We start from the raw sequence: 19,940 nt of genomic DNA, 5'->3' as shown, positions 1-19,940 counted from the left end.
GAAGGGCAGTAATGCAGATTTATGTCAGTATCTCGGTTTCTGGGATCTTTGCTGTGCTGCCACAGAGATAACACAGCTATTCCTGGATGTTGTTTAGCACCATTCAAATGCTTAAGAGATGTCTAGAGGGATTGGCATAACGACGCTATGTGTCTATGAATTCAGGCAAGTGTTTCATTTTGTAATACATGTGACTGAAGTGTAGAAGAATGCTTATGAAAAATCTCTCTGTTTTCTGGTAGGTGAAAGCTGATTCTCTAGGAATTTTCTCAAAAATACATCTCAAGGTTGATGTGGAAATGGGAAAACTAATTATCAAGAGAGCTAAGGATGGTCCAGAAGACAAATTCTATACCCACAAGAAAAGTAAGATACTTTAAGGTCACAAATGTTGGACTAGATTTTTGGTCCCATGGATGATGGGGGGCGGTCTCCATTTGACCCCACTCAGGGCAAATTTTCACAGACTGTTTTAAAGGGTAAACTATCTGGCCTCCTGGTCTAAACGAAGTGGAAGATTCCACTTAGAGCTAGTTGCAACAGACCCATTTTCTGCTGAAAAGCAATGTCACTGGAAAGAAACAGTCTGCATGAACATATTGACTTCTGTGATGATTTTTGATGGTAAGAAGCCAGATACTCAGTTTCAGTAGCATTGTTCAGTGAATTTCCCCCTGATTTTTGTTTTTGTATGTGAATCAATATCTTTACTGATGAGCAATACTAGTTTGGTCTGTAAAGACCCAATTTAAACAACTTCCCTGTCTCTCTGATGTTTCTGGACAGACAGCTCATGGAATATTGATTTTTTTTCTTTCCCTAATCTTCCATGAACCCCACTGCCAAACACAGAAGGATTTGTTAAAGAGAAACTATGCCCTTGGGCTCTCTCCTCTGTAGAAAATCAACCTGTTGCTGGCTGCGATTGATACTGTTAGCTTTCACATACAGTCTTCTCCAGCTGTTGTATGTAATTACTTTAGCTGCTAGGACCTGATAGGAGAAGAATCACCTTTACCATCAAATAGAGTTTTACCTCCTCTTTGACAGATGGGGAAAGAATATATGTGGGCTGGTTCAGGATACAGAGAGATTGCCTGCAGGAAGCTAAGTCTTCACATCAGACTGCAGGGCTTGGTATGGACAAGAACTCCAAGCAGGAGGGATTCTGGGGGTCCTCTTCCCTTCAGGGTCAAGATCAATTCCTATAGGGAACAGGATTAAGCAACATTAAAGTGTAGTTAGGCAGAACAAAGTAAGGCTCAGACATAAAGGACTGTGTAAATCCTGAGCCTGGGAACAGGGTTCTGTTAGTTTTGGTGGGATTCTAGTTTCGGTGATTGTAGCTCATGACACTCGGTCTCTGTTTAGTCTTGCAGCTCATCAAGTCCCAGAAGGTCCCTAACAAACTGGTCATCGTGCTGGAAACAGAAAAAGAAAAAACACAGCGGAAGGAATATGTTTTTTCTGATTCCAAGGTAAATACACAGCATTTCCTACTCGCCAGCCTGGATCAGGTATCTGCATGGGAGAGGTACAAAGGGCATTCCTTAGCAGAAAGAGAAACTGTTGAAAGATGGCAGTAGGCTTTGCAAAAATTAATTTTGTCCTTTGTTCTGAAAACATCCAAAAAATGAACAAAAGTACACTGTAAAGAGAGATACTGGAGGCAGCAAACATATGTAGGTGCTGTCACTGAGACAGGAGAACAGAGAGTCAGAAAGCAGTGAGAGAGGAGTCTGAGGATAGCTCCAATAAGGCTCCTAAAGACAAAGAAGAAGGAAGCCTAGCCTTCCTTCTGAACAGCTCAGCACTTGTTAAAGTAATGCACAACCTAAAGCGCCTAAGGAAATACCACAGGAAACACAGCCTCTTTGAAGGTTTCAGAATGGTAGAGAAGTCTGCCCTTCAAGTGTGCTGGGAGTTTCCTGGTTCAGCTAGTTTTTCAAGAGGTTGTGTTGCTGGAGTTAAGCATCTAATTAATTGTCTCTGCTCCTCCTTGTCTAGAAGAGAGAAGGGTTCTGTCAGCTTCTGCAGCAAATGAAGAATAAACACTCCGAGCAACCAGAGCCTGATATGATCACCATCTTCATTGGGACCTGGAATATGGGTATGGGCTCGCTACTGGCATGGTCATTTCTTCAGACTCTCACAAAAAAGGCCTGTGCTCACCTGCAATGCCAAGTCCAGATACCATGTTTGTTTGTGGGCAGATACATACGTTAGAGATCCCAGTGGGACAGAAAGAAAGGAAGTTGATCTGTAAGATTGTTCTCGTGTGTGGTTTGACATCTTCCATGGTTCTAGTCAAAAGATCATAAAGCTGGCCTAGATGGGTACTGAAAGATTCCTCTGATGGTAGGAAATGATGGCTGGCATGAGGATGGTGCAGCAGTCTGCACTGTTACCTGTCTTGCAGAAGGGCCAAGAGCATGGCTGATAACAGCCTGTCAGACACTTCTGAACCTGACTAGGAACTGTTTGTGTCCAGTCTGGAAAGCAAGCTGAGTATCTGTGATATTTAGATAAGGCGGCAGGGTGTAGTTGAGAACAGTGGAATTTATTTTTCACATTATGGGAGAAAAGTCTGTTTCAATACTGTGAGCTTTGCTGTTTGAGCTCACAGGTAAGGTAAAGGCAGTGGCAGACCAGCAGAACAGCCGCCAACCTTAACACTCAGCTAGCCTTGGCCTTGGTAAGCTAATGAAACAAGAAAGATGGTAAAAGCAGAGTCAGTCCTTATCAAAGAGTCAGGTGGAGTTAGCATTTTTGTCACCTTAAAATAGTCTGCCCTGGCTGATACCAAACCGATACGGGACAAAGCAAATATGAAGCTTATTATTTCTGTCCCTACATGTGTATAAATGGGTTTTTGGTGTCCTGTGTTTGAACATACGCTGACTTATTGTGGTGTTTGATTTGTTAATAAAAGGTGCTGCACCTCCCCCAAAGAAGATCTCCTCCTGGTTTCTCTCCAAGGGGCAGGGGAAGACCCGTGATGACACTGCTGACTACATTCCTCATGACATCTATGTGATTGGCACACAGGAGGATCCCCAAGGAGAGAAGGAATGGCTGGAGACCCTGAGGCAATCCCTGCAGGAAATCACCAGCATCAGCTTCAAAGTGGTGAGGGGTTATTCCAATCATTGTGCATAACTCAGGCATAGGAGGAGAGCACATGTTGTGCAAATAAAAGAGACAGAGGAATAAAAAGCATTTTGCCTACGCCTCCTCTCCTTCTCTCCCCTTATTTTCATCACATTTGGCTAAGGGAGAGCAAACTAATCTGTCTGCAGACCCCATGAAGTCCTCTCCTGGAGCTGGCTGAAGGGCATATTGCTATGGGCAGTGCCCCCTCTGCCCTTCTGCCACAGCAAGGCCCCTGCCATGAAGTTCCCCAACTTGCCAGCTTGGGAGCAAGGGGCAGATGCTGAGCACCTGAGTCAAGTGGTGATGATGTTTTGACCTTCATAAAGAAGAAAATGAAAACTTTGAGCTGTAGCCTAGATCTCACCCTAGGCTATTGCACTTCTAAACCAGGATGTAACTGCACATAGGTACAATCATAAGAGAAACTGAGCCTTGCTAAGACCAGGTATGGACATTTCTAAGTAATGTCAAGAAACAAATGTAAACATACCTTGAGGTATGTTTATTTTATTTAAAATTTATTTTTAAATAAAATTTATTAATGACTCTCATGATGATTGGAAAACTGTATTTTGTGCAAGCAAGGCAATCCAACAATTACCTAGAAAACAGCACTAGAAAATAGCAAGGTCCTTCCTCCCACCTTTGATTAAAATGACTGAGAGCAGATTCTGAGCACAGGAAGAAAAATTGTGTAGGAAGAGCACTAGAGAAGGAGTCAGAAAGACTGCAGCTACAGCACAGCTTGCAGATCTGTGAAGATTTACAACCTCTAACCTTCCCATTCCTGCAGATAGCCATCCACACCCTCTGGAACATCAGGATTGTTGTACTGGCCAAGCCAGAACACGAGAACCGGATCAGCCACATCTGCACAAACAATGTGAAGACGGGCATCGCAAACACGCTGGGTAAGGAACAGACCCCACCGAGTCCAAAGGACTGTTACCTATTCAATCTGTGCCGATACTGTCCTTGAAATGGAACAGTTTTCTCCACAAGACTCCTTTGAGTACGTATATGTGACGCTAGTGTTACTGAAGTTATATCCCACTAGCACTGATCATATCTTGCCCTGTAAGGGAGGAAATCTGTTTGTGTGTATACTCTAGCTTATATATATATTCCCAGCAAATGCCTTTGGGCATTTGAAAGATTGCTCTTTCTTGGGTTTCACAAAGAAATTGCACTTCTTTCGCTTCAGCATTTTTTTTTGTTCACATCCTTTAGAAAATTTGTTACCACGTTGCATGCAGCGTGTACTAATTTTTTCTCTGCTGATTAAGTCAACTTACTTCTCTTCTCCAACCTCCACTTCACTTAAGATGTGCTAGCTGTTTTTTTGTCTTTGCTAGACTCAGCCTGGAGGTAGATTGATCTTTTGACCTTTTTGGCTTATCTTTTCCCAGGTAATAAAGGAGCCGTGGGGGTGTCATTTATGTTTAATGGAACCTCCTTTGGGTTTGTTAACAGCCATTTGACTTCAGGAAGTGAAAAGAAGCACAGGTAAAATACGTCTTCCCCCCTCTCAAAAATGGATGTTGACCCAGGGTGAAATTCTCTGAGCCATGTTTGGAAGGAACCCCCACCAGACAGTTGCAGGCATGTTTTCCTGACCCTAAACATGTTAAATGTCGCCTTGGAGCAACCTCTGCTAAACACCTTGCTTACAGTGTCACCTTTTAAATGAGCAACTTCTGCTATACAGTCACACTGCATGGGTGCAGGTGAAGAAAACAGCAAAATGATTTCAGCACCAAGTGTAAAGATCTTGCACAACACCTGTGTAACCTGTCATGCAAGCCCAGTACATGAGGAAGACAGTTCCCTGATTTACAGTGTTGTGGAGAGCTGCAGGAAGGCCATTCCCACCCAAAAATACTGTGCTGAAGGGGTCTGTGTGCCTCACCCTAGGAAGTGCTGTGAGCACCGGAGCTCTGCTGCACCCTGAGGCACACCTGAGAAAGATCCTGTTGGGCAGAACATACTGTGAGGCATACTAAGAATTATTTCCATGGTGGCTAATTTTCTATACTGAGCCCTGAAATTAATTTCTGAGGTGTAGGTAGGGGTCCTGTGCAGCACAGCACTGGAAGGCAAAGATCTGACATTGGTGGGAGTTCCATGCCCATGCTGGGAGGAGCTGGAGCAGTTGGAAGGAATTGTTTTGAAAGCAAAGAGGAGCTGAAATGAAGTCATTTGCCTTGCCATCTTTCCTGGTCCAGGACTCAGAAAACAGATGGTGTGGGATTTCTGCACAGGATCTCTGCCACTGATGGAGTTAACTTCTATGAAATAGTTCCCCAGTGCCTGGAATAGCTGCCAAAATCTAGTTATGTGTTTCCTGATGAAAGCTGAAGGCAACAGTCTAATGCTGGGTTTCTAGGACTTGCAGCTCAGAAAAATACAGCTGCAGGAGGCAACATAAGTGGTTTTAGGACAGGTTTTGACCCTTTCAGTTCAGGTAGAAACAGCCTGACACCCAAAGTAGGGCAGTCAGGAGCTGGTATAAATGCCACTGCCCCCTCCTCATGGCCACTGGCCCCCAGCTTCCCAGGCCACATGTGGCAGAAGCTGTATCATGAGAACAGCAGCCTGTGCGGTCCCATGTGTACCTGCACCAGCTTCTGCTCCTTCCCCAGGTTACATCTGTGCTGCATTATTGGTGGTATGAAGTAGGTTGGATCACCAGGAGACACTGAGCACATTTCCTGGGCCTGTCCCCTGAGGTGCAGAGCGAGAGAGGGATGGCAAGTTCTCATCTTCAGCTCTGCTCTTTAACTGTTGAGCCAGATTGGTTTCTGCCTGGTAAAGTGGCGCACTCTGCCAGCCCAGGCAGTTAGAAATTGCATGGCAATTTAGTATGTCAGGCAGATGTTTCTTGTCTTGACAGACGCAACCAGAACTACACGAACATCCTGCGCTTCCTGACACTGGGAGACAAGAAACTGAGTCCATTTAACATCACTCATCGCTTTACTCATCTCTTCTGGCTGGGAGACCTGAACTACCGCGTGGAACAGCCCCCAACGGTTAGGGCCTCTGCATGAATCCCTGGAGAGACAAACTACAGTGTTGCTTTAGAAGCACTGTCTTTTTCTAATCTAGGGCAACATGGCATAAAAAGTGGTAGAAAGAGGGGGGGCAGAAGGGATTTCCCAAGGCACGAATGTGACATCAGCTGAGGGAGAGTAAGGAAATCCTCTTTGCCCTGTCTAAGGCTTAATGGACCCAGGGCACACCAGGAATGCCATCTGGTATGCTTCGCTGCTCCTGCTTTGCTTCCCCAAACCTGCACCACCCTACTTCCCTCCCACTGTGAAGAGATATCTGTCTATGAACAGCTAGATGCAGAGATTGTCTTTCTGCTCTGTTTGGTTGGCTTCAAGTGGCTCAGAACAGGACTTCAGAACAGGCTAGCCATAATAAACATCAGATAGGCTTCAGTGGGCTTTGTGTGTGCATGCTCATGTAGGGGATATGTCAACATTTTGTTGAAAAACAGGGAAATGTTCAGCCAGACAGCAAAGATTGGGCCTTTCAGTAAATGGAAAGGTGGGCAGGTGACAAGGGGTATGGCTGTGTGAAACAGGTCAGAAGCACTTGCCTCCTCATCCATGAAGGAGTATTTATAAGAAGGTTCTGCATCATCTGCAGCTCTGCTGTTTCCCTGTTGGCAGGAAGCGGAGAATATTATCCAGAAGATCAGGCAGCAGCAGTATCCGGAGCTGCTGGCTTTCGACCAGCTTCTCATAGAGAGGAAAGACCACAAGGTGTTTCTGCAGTTTGGTAAGATTATAGTTCTTTGGTAGGTTCCTCTCCCAGTTCCAGCAACTTTCTCTGCCAGAGCTGACGTGGGACAGGGTGCACAGAGCAGTGGCTGTCTTGCCCAGCTGCGGGATCTCAACAGGCCAAACTGTAACCAAGCTGTCTCTCTGTTTTAGAGGAAGAAGAGATTACTTTTGCTCCAACCTACCGTTTTGAAAGAGGTACCCGGGAGAAGTATGCTTACACCAAGCAAAAAGCTACAGGGGTAGGTGAAAACTGATTTCACTTCATGAGTATATAGCAGAGCAGGGAAGGTAACACCTACTGAAGGAAGTGACCAAAACAAATCTTTCCATGTTCTGCGCTCATAGCATTTTGAAAGGAGTTGATCCAGACAAAAAGATTTAACACAAATATAGTGCTTGGGCAAGCGAATTTCCTGTTCTTTTGTGAACTTGTCCTTTCCCTTCTTCTTGACATCAGTTCTCCTTTGGTTTGCAGATGAAGTACAATTTGCCGTCCTGGTGTGATCGAGTGCTCTGGAAATCATACCCCATGGTGCACGTTGTCTGTCAGTCCTATGGTGGGTAGATAGCAGATTGTAGATAGCAAAGCAATCAGTCTGAAACGGAAATGATTCAGAGCAGTCTGTAGGAATCTCCCTGCACTGCCAGGCACTCAGCATAGAGGGACCTGATGTTAAACCATGCAGACTGGATCCAAATCTCTCTGCCTGTAACCTTACAAAGTTGGGAATTAATTCTGTTACTCTTTTATATGCAGAATAGCACTTAGGCAGCTGCAGCTGTCCAGCTTTAGGATACACTATAGGAGCCTTTTATACCAGTTATTTCTTGGCAACAACAACTGCACTTTTCCATGCAGTTGCCACCAGGAGCTCCTTGTTGGTGCCAGCAGGACGGACCCTTCGTACATGGTCCAGTCTGCAGAGGCTGGAGCTGCAAATATCTCTCTTCTACCAATTCATATTCCAGAAGGATGTGTGGTACTAGGGACTAGGTACTAGGCACGTAGGGAAGAGGGCAAACCTGTAAGACCTGTTTAAAAAAGACCTAGATACTAGTTCCTGAAATTTCATTGACTATATGTAGAACTAATCATGTAGGTATAATGATGATGATTTTTCTGTGCATGAGATTGAGAAGAGGGCTGCAGAAGTCTCTTGCTGGATAAACTGGACTGACATGATCACAAAACCTATGATGATGGAATGTGTTGTTAAATTAAGCACCTCTAGGAGTATGGCATCTGCCTATACACCCTTCTGTTCAATGGGCTGGGCTATCTGGAACTCACTGTGTGCCTAGATAATGCCAAGCCATTACTTACTCCACTGTTAATTTTGTGCCATGAGTGGGTCTGTAGTGCAGAAGTGGCAACGATGTATTCCCATGTGATTGCCTGCCCTATTAGAGCTTGAAGTAGCTGTGCACCTTGCAGACATAACCAAGACCACCACGAGGGTTTTCAGTATTGGGGAAATGTAACATTGATAGTCACTTGCAAAATGATGTGGTAAAGTTGTGTCCATTAAATAAATCTTCCTGTATTTTGAGAGAAGAGTTACATTCCTATATACTAATATGAGATTATGTAGAAACACCTTTGACTGTCGCAGTTACCACAGCGACAGTTATGTTTTCTGGAAAATTACTGAATAATATTCCTATTGCAGTGATCTCAATGGAGCAGGGCAGAAATGCAGGGTGGTAACTATTGTCCCTCTCTTGTCGGCAGGCTGCACCACTGACATCATGACAAGTGACCACAGTCCCGTGTTTGCCACCTTTGAAGTGGGAGTCTCCTCACAGTTTGTTTCAAAGAATGGTTAGTCAGACTGAGTGCAAATGTACTGTCTTGGATATATCTGTCTTTGTATCTTTGGATATAAGATGCCACATATTGTGTATATCGAAAGAAAAAGCTGATTCTCAAATAGTCCATTCAAAAATGCCCTCTCTTTTTCTCCTACTGAAAATATTCTCATTTTCCCTCCTCTTTCCTAGACTCCAAGTACACAGACTCCCAAGGGGAGATTGAGTTCCTGCACTGCTATGCTACTCTAAAGACCAAGTCCCAGACCAAGTTCTACATTGAGTTTCACTCTAGCTGCTTAGAAGGTATGGGTTTACCCATCTTTATTCTTTCTGTTAAAGTTCCCTGTTTGTTTGAATTAATTCCCCTTCCTTTGGCTTTGATCTAAATAAATGGCTGTGTAGGTCACTTGTTTCAGTGCAAAAAAGGAATGTCCTAGAGATCTGTTGCATTCTGCAAGTCATCCTTTACTGTCAGCAATACTTACAGCCATTTAGCTGTAATCCATGCTTAGTCACGTAACCTTTTGCCATTTCTTCCATCTTGTCTGGCAATCTGATCATCTCTTCCTTGAAGAGAAATGTGTATTGTTCTTGTTTCTGCACACAAAAAAATATCTATTTAGCTAACACACGATTGATTAAACTTCTAATCATGCCTGCTACAAGTGATCAGGTGCTTTCAAAATAAAGCATCTGCATTGGTCTAATAAATATAACACGGTTCCCCTGGTTTGAAAAGAACAAATCAGAGGATCAGCTTAAAGTGAAAAGAAAGATGGTGTGATGACTCTGTAAATGGGACTGTGTACCTACCAGCACTACATATTTTACTCTCTGTCCATGTGCTGCAGGGCTGAGTCTCAGCTGTTTATGTAATGCAAGCCTACATGCCCTTACTGTGCTTTTTTTAAGCAATCTCCATCACAGGACTGCTCTTCTAAGTGGGACAGCATGCCTTCGTTGTACGCTTCATCACATTATTGCATGTCAGAGAGCTGTGTCAAAGACAGTTCCATAAAAGATTATTTTTTGGCTGTATCAAAATTTGCATAAATTTCTATGGAAACAGTGTATTACGAATCTTAAATTAGAATTTCAAAAGTGTGCTATCTTGAGTGGCGTAGGAAGAGCTGTCATGTTCTTATCCTCCAGTCCATGTATGCACTGAGCTTTTCAGTGCCAAGCTGAACTGTAAAATAAAACCACTTAACAATGCCCCATTAAGATCACTTGTAAATTTTCCATGTAAACGTTTACCTGTAGCTCAAACCATAAGCTTCTTAATACTTTTAAAACTTGTGTCCGAGTAGGAAAGTAAACGTTGGCCTTTTGGAGATCTAGCATCTGAAAAGGCCAAATTCTTGCCAAGTTCTTGCTGTCTCTCTTCTGGTGATCTCCTTTCTCATCACTTTGTAGGTTTTGTAAAGAGCCAGGAAGGAGAAAATGAGGATGGAAACGAAGGGGAGCTTGTGGTAAAGTTCATTGATGCTCTTCCAAAGGTAAGCTGGAAATATCCCTATAGAAGAGAAGCCTTCCACTTGCATCCCATAAGCAACATTAAGTCTTCTGCTTATATAATACTGTTTTCAGGAATATTGTTGTGGCCTTATTTACACCCAAAAGAGTTCATAAGAATGCGGGATGTACTTAAGCCAAGTAGTTTATAAGAAGGAAAGGACTTGCCTGCCAGCATACTTCCATCTGCATCAGAAATTTTGCTGGCATGATTATGTCACTCATGCGCATGACTTTTCTCCTCACCTTTTAAGTGAACACAACTGTGTCGAGAAGCCTTTTAAACAGGTCTGGTTTTTTGTTTGTTTTAGATGGAAGATAAAACAGAATAAAGAGTAACTCTGCCCCAGAGTTTCTTTGCCTTGTCAGAAAAGGTTTTTTCTTAGTATTTCTGTGAAAAGTTAACTACGTATTTTTTACCTGTGTTAAAAAGAACATCAGTGGCTAGATGTAGTGTTCTGTACCTCAGTGTCAGAAACAAGTCCTATCCTTGATATTGGAGCCGTTCTCTGTTTCCAGGCATGGTGGGAGCTAGAATAATTATCAGAGCTGTTGGATTTTGAACAAATATGTATGTCAGTACGTTTCTGAATAGCCCAAAAGAGGAACTGCTGACTTTGGAAAGAATGCCTTACACTCAGAGGCTGGTGAAAGATTCTACAATAAGCAATTGTAATAAGAGCCAAACAGATTTTGGGGAACAGCCTGTAATGAGAGTCCAGATCACTTCCTCCTAGAGCAGTTTTCAGTCCTGCATTGTAGGAAAAAAATGCAGCTGAGCCCAACACAAGTGATTTGTAGCATCCTAGCTGCTGTGCGGGGCGTGAGAGTGGGAGACTCTAGGAAGTGTAACATCCTATCACAGACCTCCAAACATGACTGAAGAGCCTGAACCTGGGCATGACATGATACCCTCACAGGTCTGTCCAGCTGAATTTTGTTCGTTTGGGATTGAGGCACAGGGAGAACTTGGTTCATGTAGCGAACCTGTTGTATTTACCCACATTAATTTCTTTCAGCTGACTCCAATCATCTCAGACCCAGAATACCTACTGGATCAACACATCCTGATCAGCATTAAGTCATCAGACAGTGATGAATCTTACGGTAAATGCTTAGCTATAAAGTTCTGGATGAGTCAAAATCTACTTAGTTTTTCCCAAATCACTGGAAGAGTGGGAGAGAACAGAACTAACTCTTACAGACTGAACATCTATGATGCTCTGACTTCTGATTTAGAGCTCAATACATACAAAAATATATTGTGGGCAATATTTTATAAGGTAATGATGCTTAGAGGACTATGAACTAGAGTCATCAATCTGTGTAAACTTTACAAGCCATAAAAGAGTAGTGGCTTAAAAAGAAAGTACTCTACTGGAATTAAACCAGGAGTCAGTCTGTTTAAATGCGTTTGTTCAGCACATGCAAATCCTGTTTCACTTGCAATTACTTGATGCATTTCTCCTGGCTACAGAAAAGTCATTGTCACTGCTGCTTGCTTCCAAGTACTAATCAGCTAGCCTGCAGTCCTTGTCCACAGAAGGCTCTCTGCTGTAATCACATTAACTGACATGGCAGTTACCTGCTCACATTTTCCTTATCAGTCATGGAAGCTCAGCACCCTGTAGTCGCCTGCTGGTGTCTGGAATGTCCAAGTCCTTCACAAACGTGTGAGGAAGTGTAAAAGAAATACGACAGTCTTTACCATGGTCCAGAGCAGATTCTCTCCAGTAATCTTGGCCCTGTCTGCACAGATGTAGATGACTGACATGACAAAGGGAATTCAGTGCTTTTTTTCTTAGTCCGAGGCTTATTACTTTTCATCTTCTAGGGGAAGGCTGCATTGCCCTGCGAATAGAAGCAACAGAATCCTTAGTTCCTATCCATACTGTGCTGACACACCATGGTGAGAAAACAGGGGTCTTCCAAGGTGAAATCAAGTTGCAAACATCACAAGGAAAGCAGAGAGAGAAACTGTATGGTAAGGAACTAGATCATCTCTGTAACACTCACAGTAGAGTATTCCATTTTAGAAGATGTCTGATAACTATCAAGGAATTGAAAATTATACTTGCAGTGCTATTAGTCCCAAATAGTAAGAGTTTTTGATGCTAACTGCACAAAGATATATTTTTTATTGTTAGCTCTCAGGAGTATAGCCATGCTGTGAGAAATTCACAGCAATTCCATTTGTTTTTTTCTTTTTCATCATTCATGTAAATTTGACAGACTGAGAGAGCCCCCTGTCTGTCACTGATACTGGTTTTATTGAATGATGATACCTTATTTTCACTTGCAGTGGCTATATGGTAAAGTGCCAAAGCTGTCCCTCCACTAGTCAGCCCGGGGTGCATCTGCAAACAGTATGTGAGGCTCTCAAGGAGCAATTTCTCATCTAAAAGTTCACAAACCTGTCTTATTATCACCGTGCTGCCTGCTGTTCTCTTTCAGAATACAAAAGTAGCCTAAGGATATTTACTACTATCCTTGATGTTAAAATGACCTGTATATGACTGTTTGGGGGCTTGCAACCTTTGTTTGTATTTCAGAATAGACACTGGCTTTCCTATGTCACCAAAACATGATATGAATTAGTGGGCAGTCGAAAACATAACAGCAACAACTGTTTAGAACCAGCTCCCTGTCATTCTAATACACGTTGAGATGCCTTAATAAAAGCAGTAATGCAGAAAACCTAGGGAACTGGACTCTGAAGCTGCCCAAGCACTCCTTAATGCCTTTTCTTTCCTCCAGATTTTGTCAAGGTTGAACGTGATGAAATCACTGGGCAGAAACCAAAGAACATCAGCAATTTAGAGACTAATAAAGACTGGGATCAGGCTAACAGGTAAAGGGCAAAGGGGTAAATCAGTTACTGAAAACTAGTTGGTTCAATAAATCTAAAGCTGGGCTTGCTGTGGTTTTAATAGGCATGATGAGCACTGGGATGCTGCCTTTGTGGCCCTCTGGTCAGCACTGGTCAATTCTTCTGAGTTCAAAGCTTTGAAAGCTGAGAATATTTAAGTCAAACTGGGCAGCTGCACTCCATTTACACCTCTCCTTAAGAAGGGTCCTTTCATTTCCAACAGAAAACCAAAATCTACTCATTTGATGGCCAAAGAGGCAGCAGCCATTGCTCGCTACTGGGGGAGTGCTTCCTCTTCTCCAGACAACCCGGGAAAGGAGGATATGTTACGGTAATCTTGCTGCCTTACCTCTGCCATTTTAGGTGGGAAGCTATGCTTAAACTGCTTGTCTTGTTTTCTGAGAGCGCTGCCTTCTGCCTGCAAATCTATACGAGTACACCTCAGAAGGCCAAATGTCTCTCCTGTTGCTCCAGCACCATATTTCTACACTGTGCAATGCTGTCCAGTGCTGTGATCTGCTTCTTGCTTTCAGCCATCCCGCTGCAGCTGCCCGCTGAACTGCTGGGCCCCAAACCCTGTACAATTGTTGTTTGCCCCTGCATGTGGTTGCAAAAGCTGAGCACTAGTGCGCTCTGCAGCCTGGAAATGGAAGTGTCTGCCACAGCCAGAGAAACTATGTGGGGCTGGGGGAGGTGGCCTGGACCTAGCTGCTTCCTCTCCAGTGACCCAGAGGAGCTAGGTGCTAGCAGGACTCCCACTTAGTCTCTGATTCTGAAACAACAGTGACAAAAAAAAAAAAAAAAAAAAAAAAAAGCACAGCAGTTGGTATTGAATCAAAGCAGTCAGTGGGCACTAACTCCTTTGTAGCTGGCAGAGAGACAGAAAAAAACGTATTTTTTCATGTATCTTTCTAACAATATTTTTTCTCTTCAGCAGCTGCACTCCCACAGACATCAGCAACCCCAACTACCTGGGGATGGCTGCTTTCTCGCAGCAACCTTCTGCAACAAGCCAGATTAAGCAGATACCGTCATCAGACCAGCTATCTTTCTGGAACTACGAGCAGAATCCCAAAGAGAATACCTCTGTAATGGGACAGAGGGAGCCATCCTCCACATCACCCTCCTTGTCACCTCTATCTCCAAAACCGTCCCTCCAGCCTACAGTTACAGTAAACAGAAGCATCTCCAGTAGGAGTCAAGAGCATCTGTGAGTCTTTGCCTTTTACACTGAGACTATTCCCCTTCTCCTCTATTATTCTGCATGGTTGCTGTTTCATTATCTGTAAGAACAGATGGAATATATTCTTTCAGCCTTTTATCTCTAGAATTAGAAATAGGTAAGGGAAGGTCGCAAGTGCAGGCATCACATACTCAAAAGAAACTAGTGTACTAGTTCCTCAGACTTTGGTGAAAGGAAAGCCAAAAATATGTGTCCAAATTTAATTTTCTACCAGCTGGGTTCTAGAGAGAAGGAGAAGACTACAGAGTTAGCTGTACTAACAAAGAAGAAAAATTAGGAGTTGAGCTTTAGGAGTTGAGATGGGAAGGAGAGCTCCTTCACACGTCGTGTGTGCAGTACTTCAGTACTCAGTAGGATTTCTACTTGCACTACTATACAAATGTCCAACTTGCTGTAGATGTCTGCATCTATCACAAGTCTTGTTGCAGAATTCCAACTCTGCAATTGAAAATTAAAAAAAAAAAAACTTAGTAAAGTGACGAGACTACTCTACCCCAGTGCTTGCTCAGTGCTTGTTCAGTGTCCTCATTCCAGGCCTCTTCTTCATAGTGACAGCTGCTTTCTGAGTCTGGGCTAGCGTTCACTGGTAAATGTACTCAGCACACTGTAAGACAGAACTTGCAGGAGTCACAGCTGCAAACACTGCTTCAGTCTGTTAATGTACCTGGTACAGTTTTATCCATTCCTTAGAAATACCAGATGATATTGGTAGCAAGAGGAGATTGACCTAGTTGTATAATGATCTAGCATGATGTGAGCTCTTAACTGTTACCTGTCCAGACAGCCACCTCAATCCTCCCTGCCAGATCTGAAGATTCTTATTAACATTTCAATTCAGATTTGTGTATGTCACGTAGCCATCAAAGCACTTGATACAGTTTGGCTCAGTATCTTATCTCTGTTCAAAAGAGAAGCCAAGCATCACTTTGACAAGACTGTAGTCCAGCAGGGAGTTTGTACAGCACCGTGTCTATCTGCACTCAGAGATTAAACAAGACAAAAGAAGCCATACACAATTCTGTTCTGTCCCCTGAGTTTAATTTTTATCCTGTTACTTATTTGTGCAGTCAGTTTAATTTTATCATGTTCATTTCCTATTCATTTTCTCTTAAATCAGTCAGTTTATCTTGCCTGCTCTTTAAAATTCTCTGTTTTACACTGCTTTGATGACTGTAGGCCACCTGAACCGGGGAAGAACATGGCAGAGCCTTTATTTCCGGAGGAGGGACAGCAAAAACCAGAGATGTTTGAGAACCCACTGTATGGCTGTATGGGCTCTAAGGGCAAGGTGGCATCAAAGAAAGAACAGGACTACCCCAAGGCCTCACGAAAAGAGCAGCTGCCAGTGCCCGATCAGAGCTTTCTTCTCACAAGGCCGCAAGAGCCTGAGAGCAGCAAGACCTCTGGCAAACAACCATCCCCCCCATTCCTGGTCCCCACACAGCGATTTCGCTCCTATACCTGCTCCAGCCAATCTGAAGAAAAGAATGTAAGTGAAAAGACTCAAGGCAAAACAAAGATGGCCGTGTCATCAGAAAACTCAGCACCACTCAAAAAATTAGTCAAACCTTCAAGGTCTGAAGTCAGCTCAGCCACACAGGGACAGGTCAACAAGCCGCCCCTTCCCTCCAAGAGCCGGGCAGTGCTGGACATGCAGAACTCCAAGGGCCGAGACTATCGGGACAGCTCAGAGCTGCCACACTCCGGGAAGCATCGGACAGAAGAGGGGCCAGTCAGCAGGACAACCACACCGGTGTGTTTCTTGTGGCTGTGGGAGTTTTATTAGGCTCTGGTGTCACAGCAGAAAACTACGAGGTGTACTGGCTTAATGTATGCCCTCTGTATTTCCTGCCCAAGCTCAGAGCACTGTCCCACTGACTTCCAGGGCTTGCAGAGCAGGGGATGTGAAGGAATTTCTTAAAGCAGCAGCAGTTGTTATGTTGTGAAACCGTAGTCTAAGTTTTGCATAGAGTTTTAATTGCTCCTGAACCCTTTAAGCTTGATGGCCAGATTAGAAATGCAAATAGTCAGCTACTTCATTATTGCTTGTTTGGTGTATACTGCATTGTTTCTGAGAATGCCCAAACTTGGCCTGACAGCACAAAACTGCAGTTCAGGCTGATAGGTTTGCTTTGCTGTAACTAACAGAAAAATTATTAAAAGTATTCATCTAAGGGAAGACGTATCAACTCATAGCAGCGTTGTCCAAAGACATTGGTGAGCCCTCTACAGGAATAATCATGCATCTACCTTCCTGGGCTGTTTTTGTTGTTTTCAGAAGGTCACGAGCTGGATGAAGAGTAGGGGAGGTCTTAATAAGTGGGTGTGGGACAAAAAGAGTGAGTGAGCTGTAAGTTTGTGTGTGTTTGGTTTTTTTTAATTCTTCATAAAAACGGGCAATAGACAAGCTGATGTCTTCTCTTGTCTCTACAGTGAAAACAGCATGGCGTGTGGCACCCTCGGAGGAGTCCTGGTGGGAAGAAAGATGGCGATTACTGCTCTGTTCACACTGATAACCTCTGGTCTGGTCCTAAAAAGACTGGGAATTTTTATTTTTGAGAGTGTATCCCTCTCTGCGATTTTGAAAGTGTTCTAGCTGAGAAGTTTAGCCTATGTTGCTTGGACCAAGAGGAGCCAGGACCACAATAACAAATGCAATTTAGCCTTTTGTAGTGTCACTTTGGTACTTCTATTAAGAGGCAGGTGGTTAAGTACATGCATTGGTAAATGTTTTGGAAAAAGAGGAAGGTACGGCATAAGGACTAGAAGATGGAAGGGGTGTGTTTAAAGAACCCCCTTTTTACAAAAGCAATTTTCTTTTATTTTGTGTTAGGGAATTCCTAATAAAGAGTGATATGTAAAAGAAAGCATTCTGAAAGCGGTACAGCTCCAAAGTATGTCAAATCCGTGGAGCAAGGAGTTAGGGGAGGGTAGGAAAAGAGTTTGAATAGCAGATTCTGATGAATGTCACACACTGTCAATGGAGCCAGCTTGGCCTCTTGTGCGAGCTCTCAAGCTGCATACATGCATTCATGCAGAGTGTGAGGGCTGGCCCTTGACACTGTAGTTCTTTTTTTTGTTTGTTTTCCCTAGCAGGTAGTGCATACCCCTAAGAAACAAAGCGAAATGCCAGAACTATGTGCAGAAATGGGAAAGAATAGACAGGCTGTATGCAGCCTAGGAGTACAGCTGCCTGAAGGGGCAGCAGTCGTTCCAGCCTTTCTTATGGCCAGCACTCTGCTTTTGAAGGATACAGGCTGGCTGGTTTTGTAGCATTCTTAATAGATTAATGCTGACCTTACTGTACACTTTTGTTCATTGACTGAGAATGAATAATGTTAACATAATTGTAATTTCTGTTATATTCATGTTAAGTATTAATGCAGTGGTTACAATTAGGCTATGCCTGTTTGTGACCTAATCATTGCTATTGTTTCCATGTTGATTAAAATAATAAAATAGTCACCTTTCTGATCATTCTTTGCTGAAAATTCAGAACTGCCTGCCGGCTGTAGTTCAGTGTTACATCAGCTCACTCAGTGACAGTAGTCCATGCCCAAAAGAAACACCACAGGCACCGAGGTGTGCTGTGAAGCTGCAACATTGCTGCTCAATACTGTAACTGAGGATACATTTGTCTCTGTGCACAGACCCTTTGTGGATACAACTGGTTTAGAAATTCTAGCACCTGCTAGCAGGTACAGTTACCAATTCTATGAGTTTAGAAAATATACTGAAAGCTTACCTGGGGTAGAAGGGGCCAAGCATAGGCTTGTGAGAATGGGTGGGAGGTGATAATTTGTAGGTACAAACCTTTTAGAAAGAGTTTTCTGTACCATATAGGTTGGGTTTTCAAGGCATCATTGCTGAAACACCTGACTCTCTTGCTGCCTCATAAGTTAGACAGTCCATCGGATTACATTCCTCTTGCTTTATTCAACAGAATCTTTCCTGCATAATTCCTTCAATTCAATTGCTCTGGTATTTCCCTGGCCCTGGGGAGGGCTTAGCTTTTCTATTTCAGATTCCAGAAGAACTTGTACAGCCACTGGAGAAAACAAAAACAAACAAACAAAAACAAAACAAAATAAATAAACACCTTCCTGGAGCAGGTGAACTTTCTATCCACTATGAAGAGTTAGATCAGCTCCTACAAAGTCTGTGGTGTGCTCATGTATGTTTGGAGATGGAAACGTGACAGGTTTTCTATGAAAAGCTTTTAATGCCTCAGTAATGAAACAGACTCAATTTGTCTGTGATAGAAGTGTTTTTCCACTGACTCCCTAAGCTGTGAGAGCTTTTCAGACGTGAATATTAGAGAACTGAATTTAAAAAATAAGTCTTGTGCCTATAGTTTTTTGTTTGTTTGTTTTAATACTTTCTGTCAAAGCCTTTAAGACGATCTCTCCTGGTTTTACTACCCATGTCCTGAACCAGATGAAACTCGTTGAGACCAAACACTAACTTCTTCTTTCTCACATATCCCTGGGTGCAGGACTCTCTCTTGCCAAATCAGAAACATTTTTCCACAATCTCTGTTATAGTCTAATAAGTATGTACAGGCAGTGCAAGCAGAAGACAGGAAGCGAAGGGTATGAATTGTCCAAAAATTCACTGATCTTCCCCAGATGTTACCTATCTGCAACCTTCCAATGTCCATTATTTTAAGTTCTTATAATATCTGCAGTCTTGGTGTACTTATTTCCATGGAGACACAGCTGTCAAAAACGTTTTAAGTACCTGTAGTGTTGTAGAACACAGTGACTGTTTAAAACCCTGCTTCCTGCCTGCACCTGATGAATATAACACGAGTTTATTTGTCCTTTCAACTGTAAAACTATCAAAGAACTATCAAAAAACTATCTATTAAGGCTTTTCCTAAAATGCTGTACTGGGGTGTTTATTTACTTTCTGTTTAAGGTGTAGAGTCATACTGAAAATGGCTCAAGAAGGAGTGAAAATAGGAGAAGAAAAAAAGGACTAAGGGACTCCACCCCTATCCTTACTTGTTGTATCCCTTGGTTATAACGTACAGTAGAGATGCAGCAGGAGCAGACTGGTCGACTGCACAAGGAAAGTTGAGGTGAAGGTGAAAGCTCTTGAGCTGCAGTAAAAACCAACAGTTTGGTGCCATAATATATGCCAGCTGCATCTGCATGATGCTCATTTTGTCGAGGCTGAAATATTAAAAGGAGGACTTAGTAGTTTCCTCTAATTCCTACGCACAGCTGAAGCAAGAGCTGGGTGCAGCTGGAGCTATGTCTCACATAGCTGCTCGCATCTGCCTCCCAGTCACCTGTGCCTGCCTGTGAGCGCTTCTGAGGGGACTCGTTATGCAAGTGCTACAGAATGCAAGTAGTCATTTCAACATGCCAAATTTCCCGAGCGCAGAAGAGGTGTTAGCTGTAGAGGTACGCGATGTTCTTTCTATATATAAGCAAACATCCGATTATTATTCACATTAATATGAAAAAGATCTTTCTAATTCCACAGTGCGCATAGTGTTGTTGCCAATGTGGCTCTTAATAAAAAGTATTCTAGGATTGGATTTGTT

General features: G+C 43.1%; 1 protein-coding gene across 3 annotated transcripts in view; it reads left to right on the top strand.

Moving 5' to 3' along the window:
* Positions 1 to 17,844, top strand: part of INPP5D (inositol polyphosphate-5-phosphatase D) — a 52,605-nt gene extending 34,761 nt beyond the window's left edge. Inside the window, exons 9-28 of one of the 3 annotated variants that reach the window (XM_082767460.1) lie at positions 243 to 366; positions 1,372 to 1,478; positions 2,008 to 2,110; positions 2,933 to 3,129; positions 3,947 to 4,064; positions 4,563 to 4,659; positions 6,047 to 6,185; positions 6,834 to 6,942; positions 7,098 to 7,186; positions 7,423 to 7,504; positions 8,680 to 8,769; positions 8,949 to 9,062; positions 10,176 to 10,258; positions 11,294 to 11,381; positions 12,109 to 12,258; positions 13,032 to 13,125; positions 13,367 to 13,474; positions 14,081 to 14,353; positions 15,563 to 16,139; positions 16,820 to 17,843. In XM_082767460.1, the coding sequence (XP_082623586.1) occupies positions 243 to 366; positions 1,372 to 1,478; positions 2,008 to 2,110; positions 2,933 to 3,129; positions 3,947 to 4,064; positions 4,563 to 4,659; positions 6,047 to 6,185; positions 6,834 to 6,942; positions 7,098 to 7,186; positions 7,423 to 7,504; positions 8,680 to 8,769; positions 8,949 to 9,062; positions 10,176 to 10,258; positions 11,294 to 11,381; positions 12,109 to 12,258; positions 13,032 to 13,125; positions 13,367 to 13,474; positions 14,081 to 14,353; positions 15,563 to 16,139; positions 16,820 to 16,822 (2,745 nt within the window). In that variant the 3' untranslated portion in view covers positions 16,823 to 17,843. Of the gene's footprint in view, positions 1 to 242; positions 367 to 1,371; positions 1,479 to 2,007; positions 2,111 to 2,932; positions 3,130 to 3,946; positions 4,065 to 4,562; positions 4,660 to 6,046; positions 6,186 to 6,833; positions 6,943 to 7,097; positions 7,187 to 7,422; positions 7,505 to 8,679; positions 8,770 to 8,948; positions 9,063 to 10,175; positions 10,259 to 11,293; positions 11,382 to 12,108; positions 12,259 to 13,031; positions 13,126 to 13,366; positions 13,475 to 14,077; positions 14,354 to 15,562; positions 16,140 to 16,819 lie in introns of all 3 variants that reach the window. The other 2 variants (XM_082767459.1, XM_082767461.1) reach the window with 2 other exon arrangements.
* The last annotated feature ends 2,096 nt before the right edge of the window (positions 17,845 to 19,940 follow it).

The sequence above is a fragment of the Aythya marila genome, assembly GCF_965140915.1.
Source record: "Aythya marila genome assembly, chromosome: 9".
Classification (NCBI taxonomy): domain Eukaryota; kingdom Metazoa; phylum Chordata; class Aves; order Anseriformes; family Anatidae; genus Aythya; species Aythya marila.
Note: the sequence above shows the minus strand (reverse complement) of the source record. Positions and strands in the feature narration are given on the sequence as shown.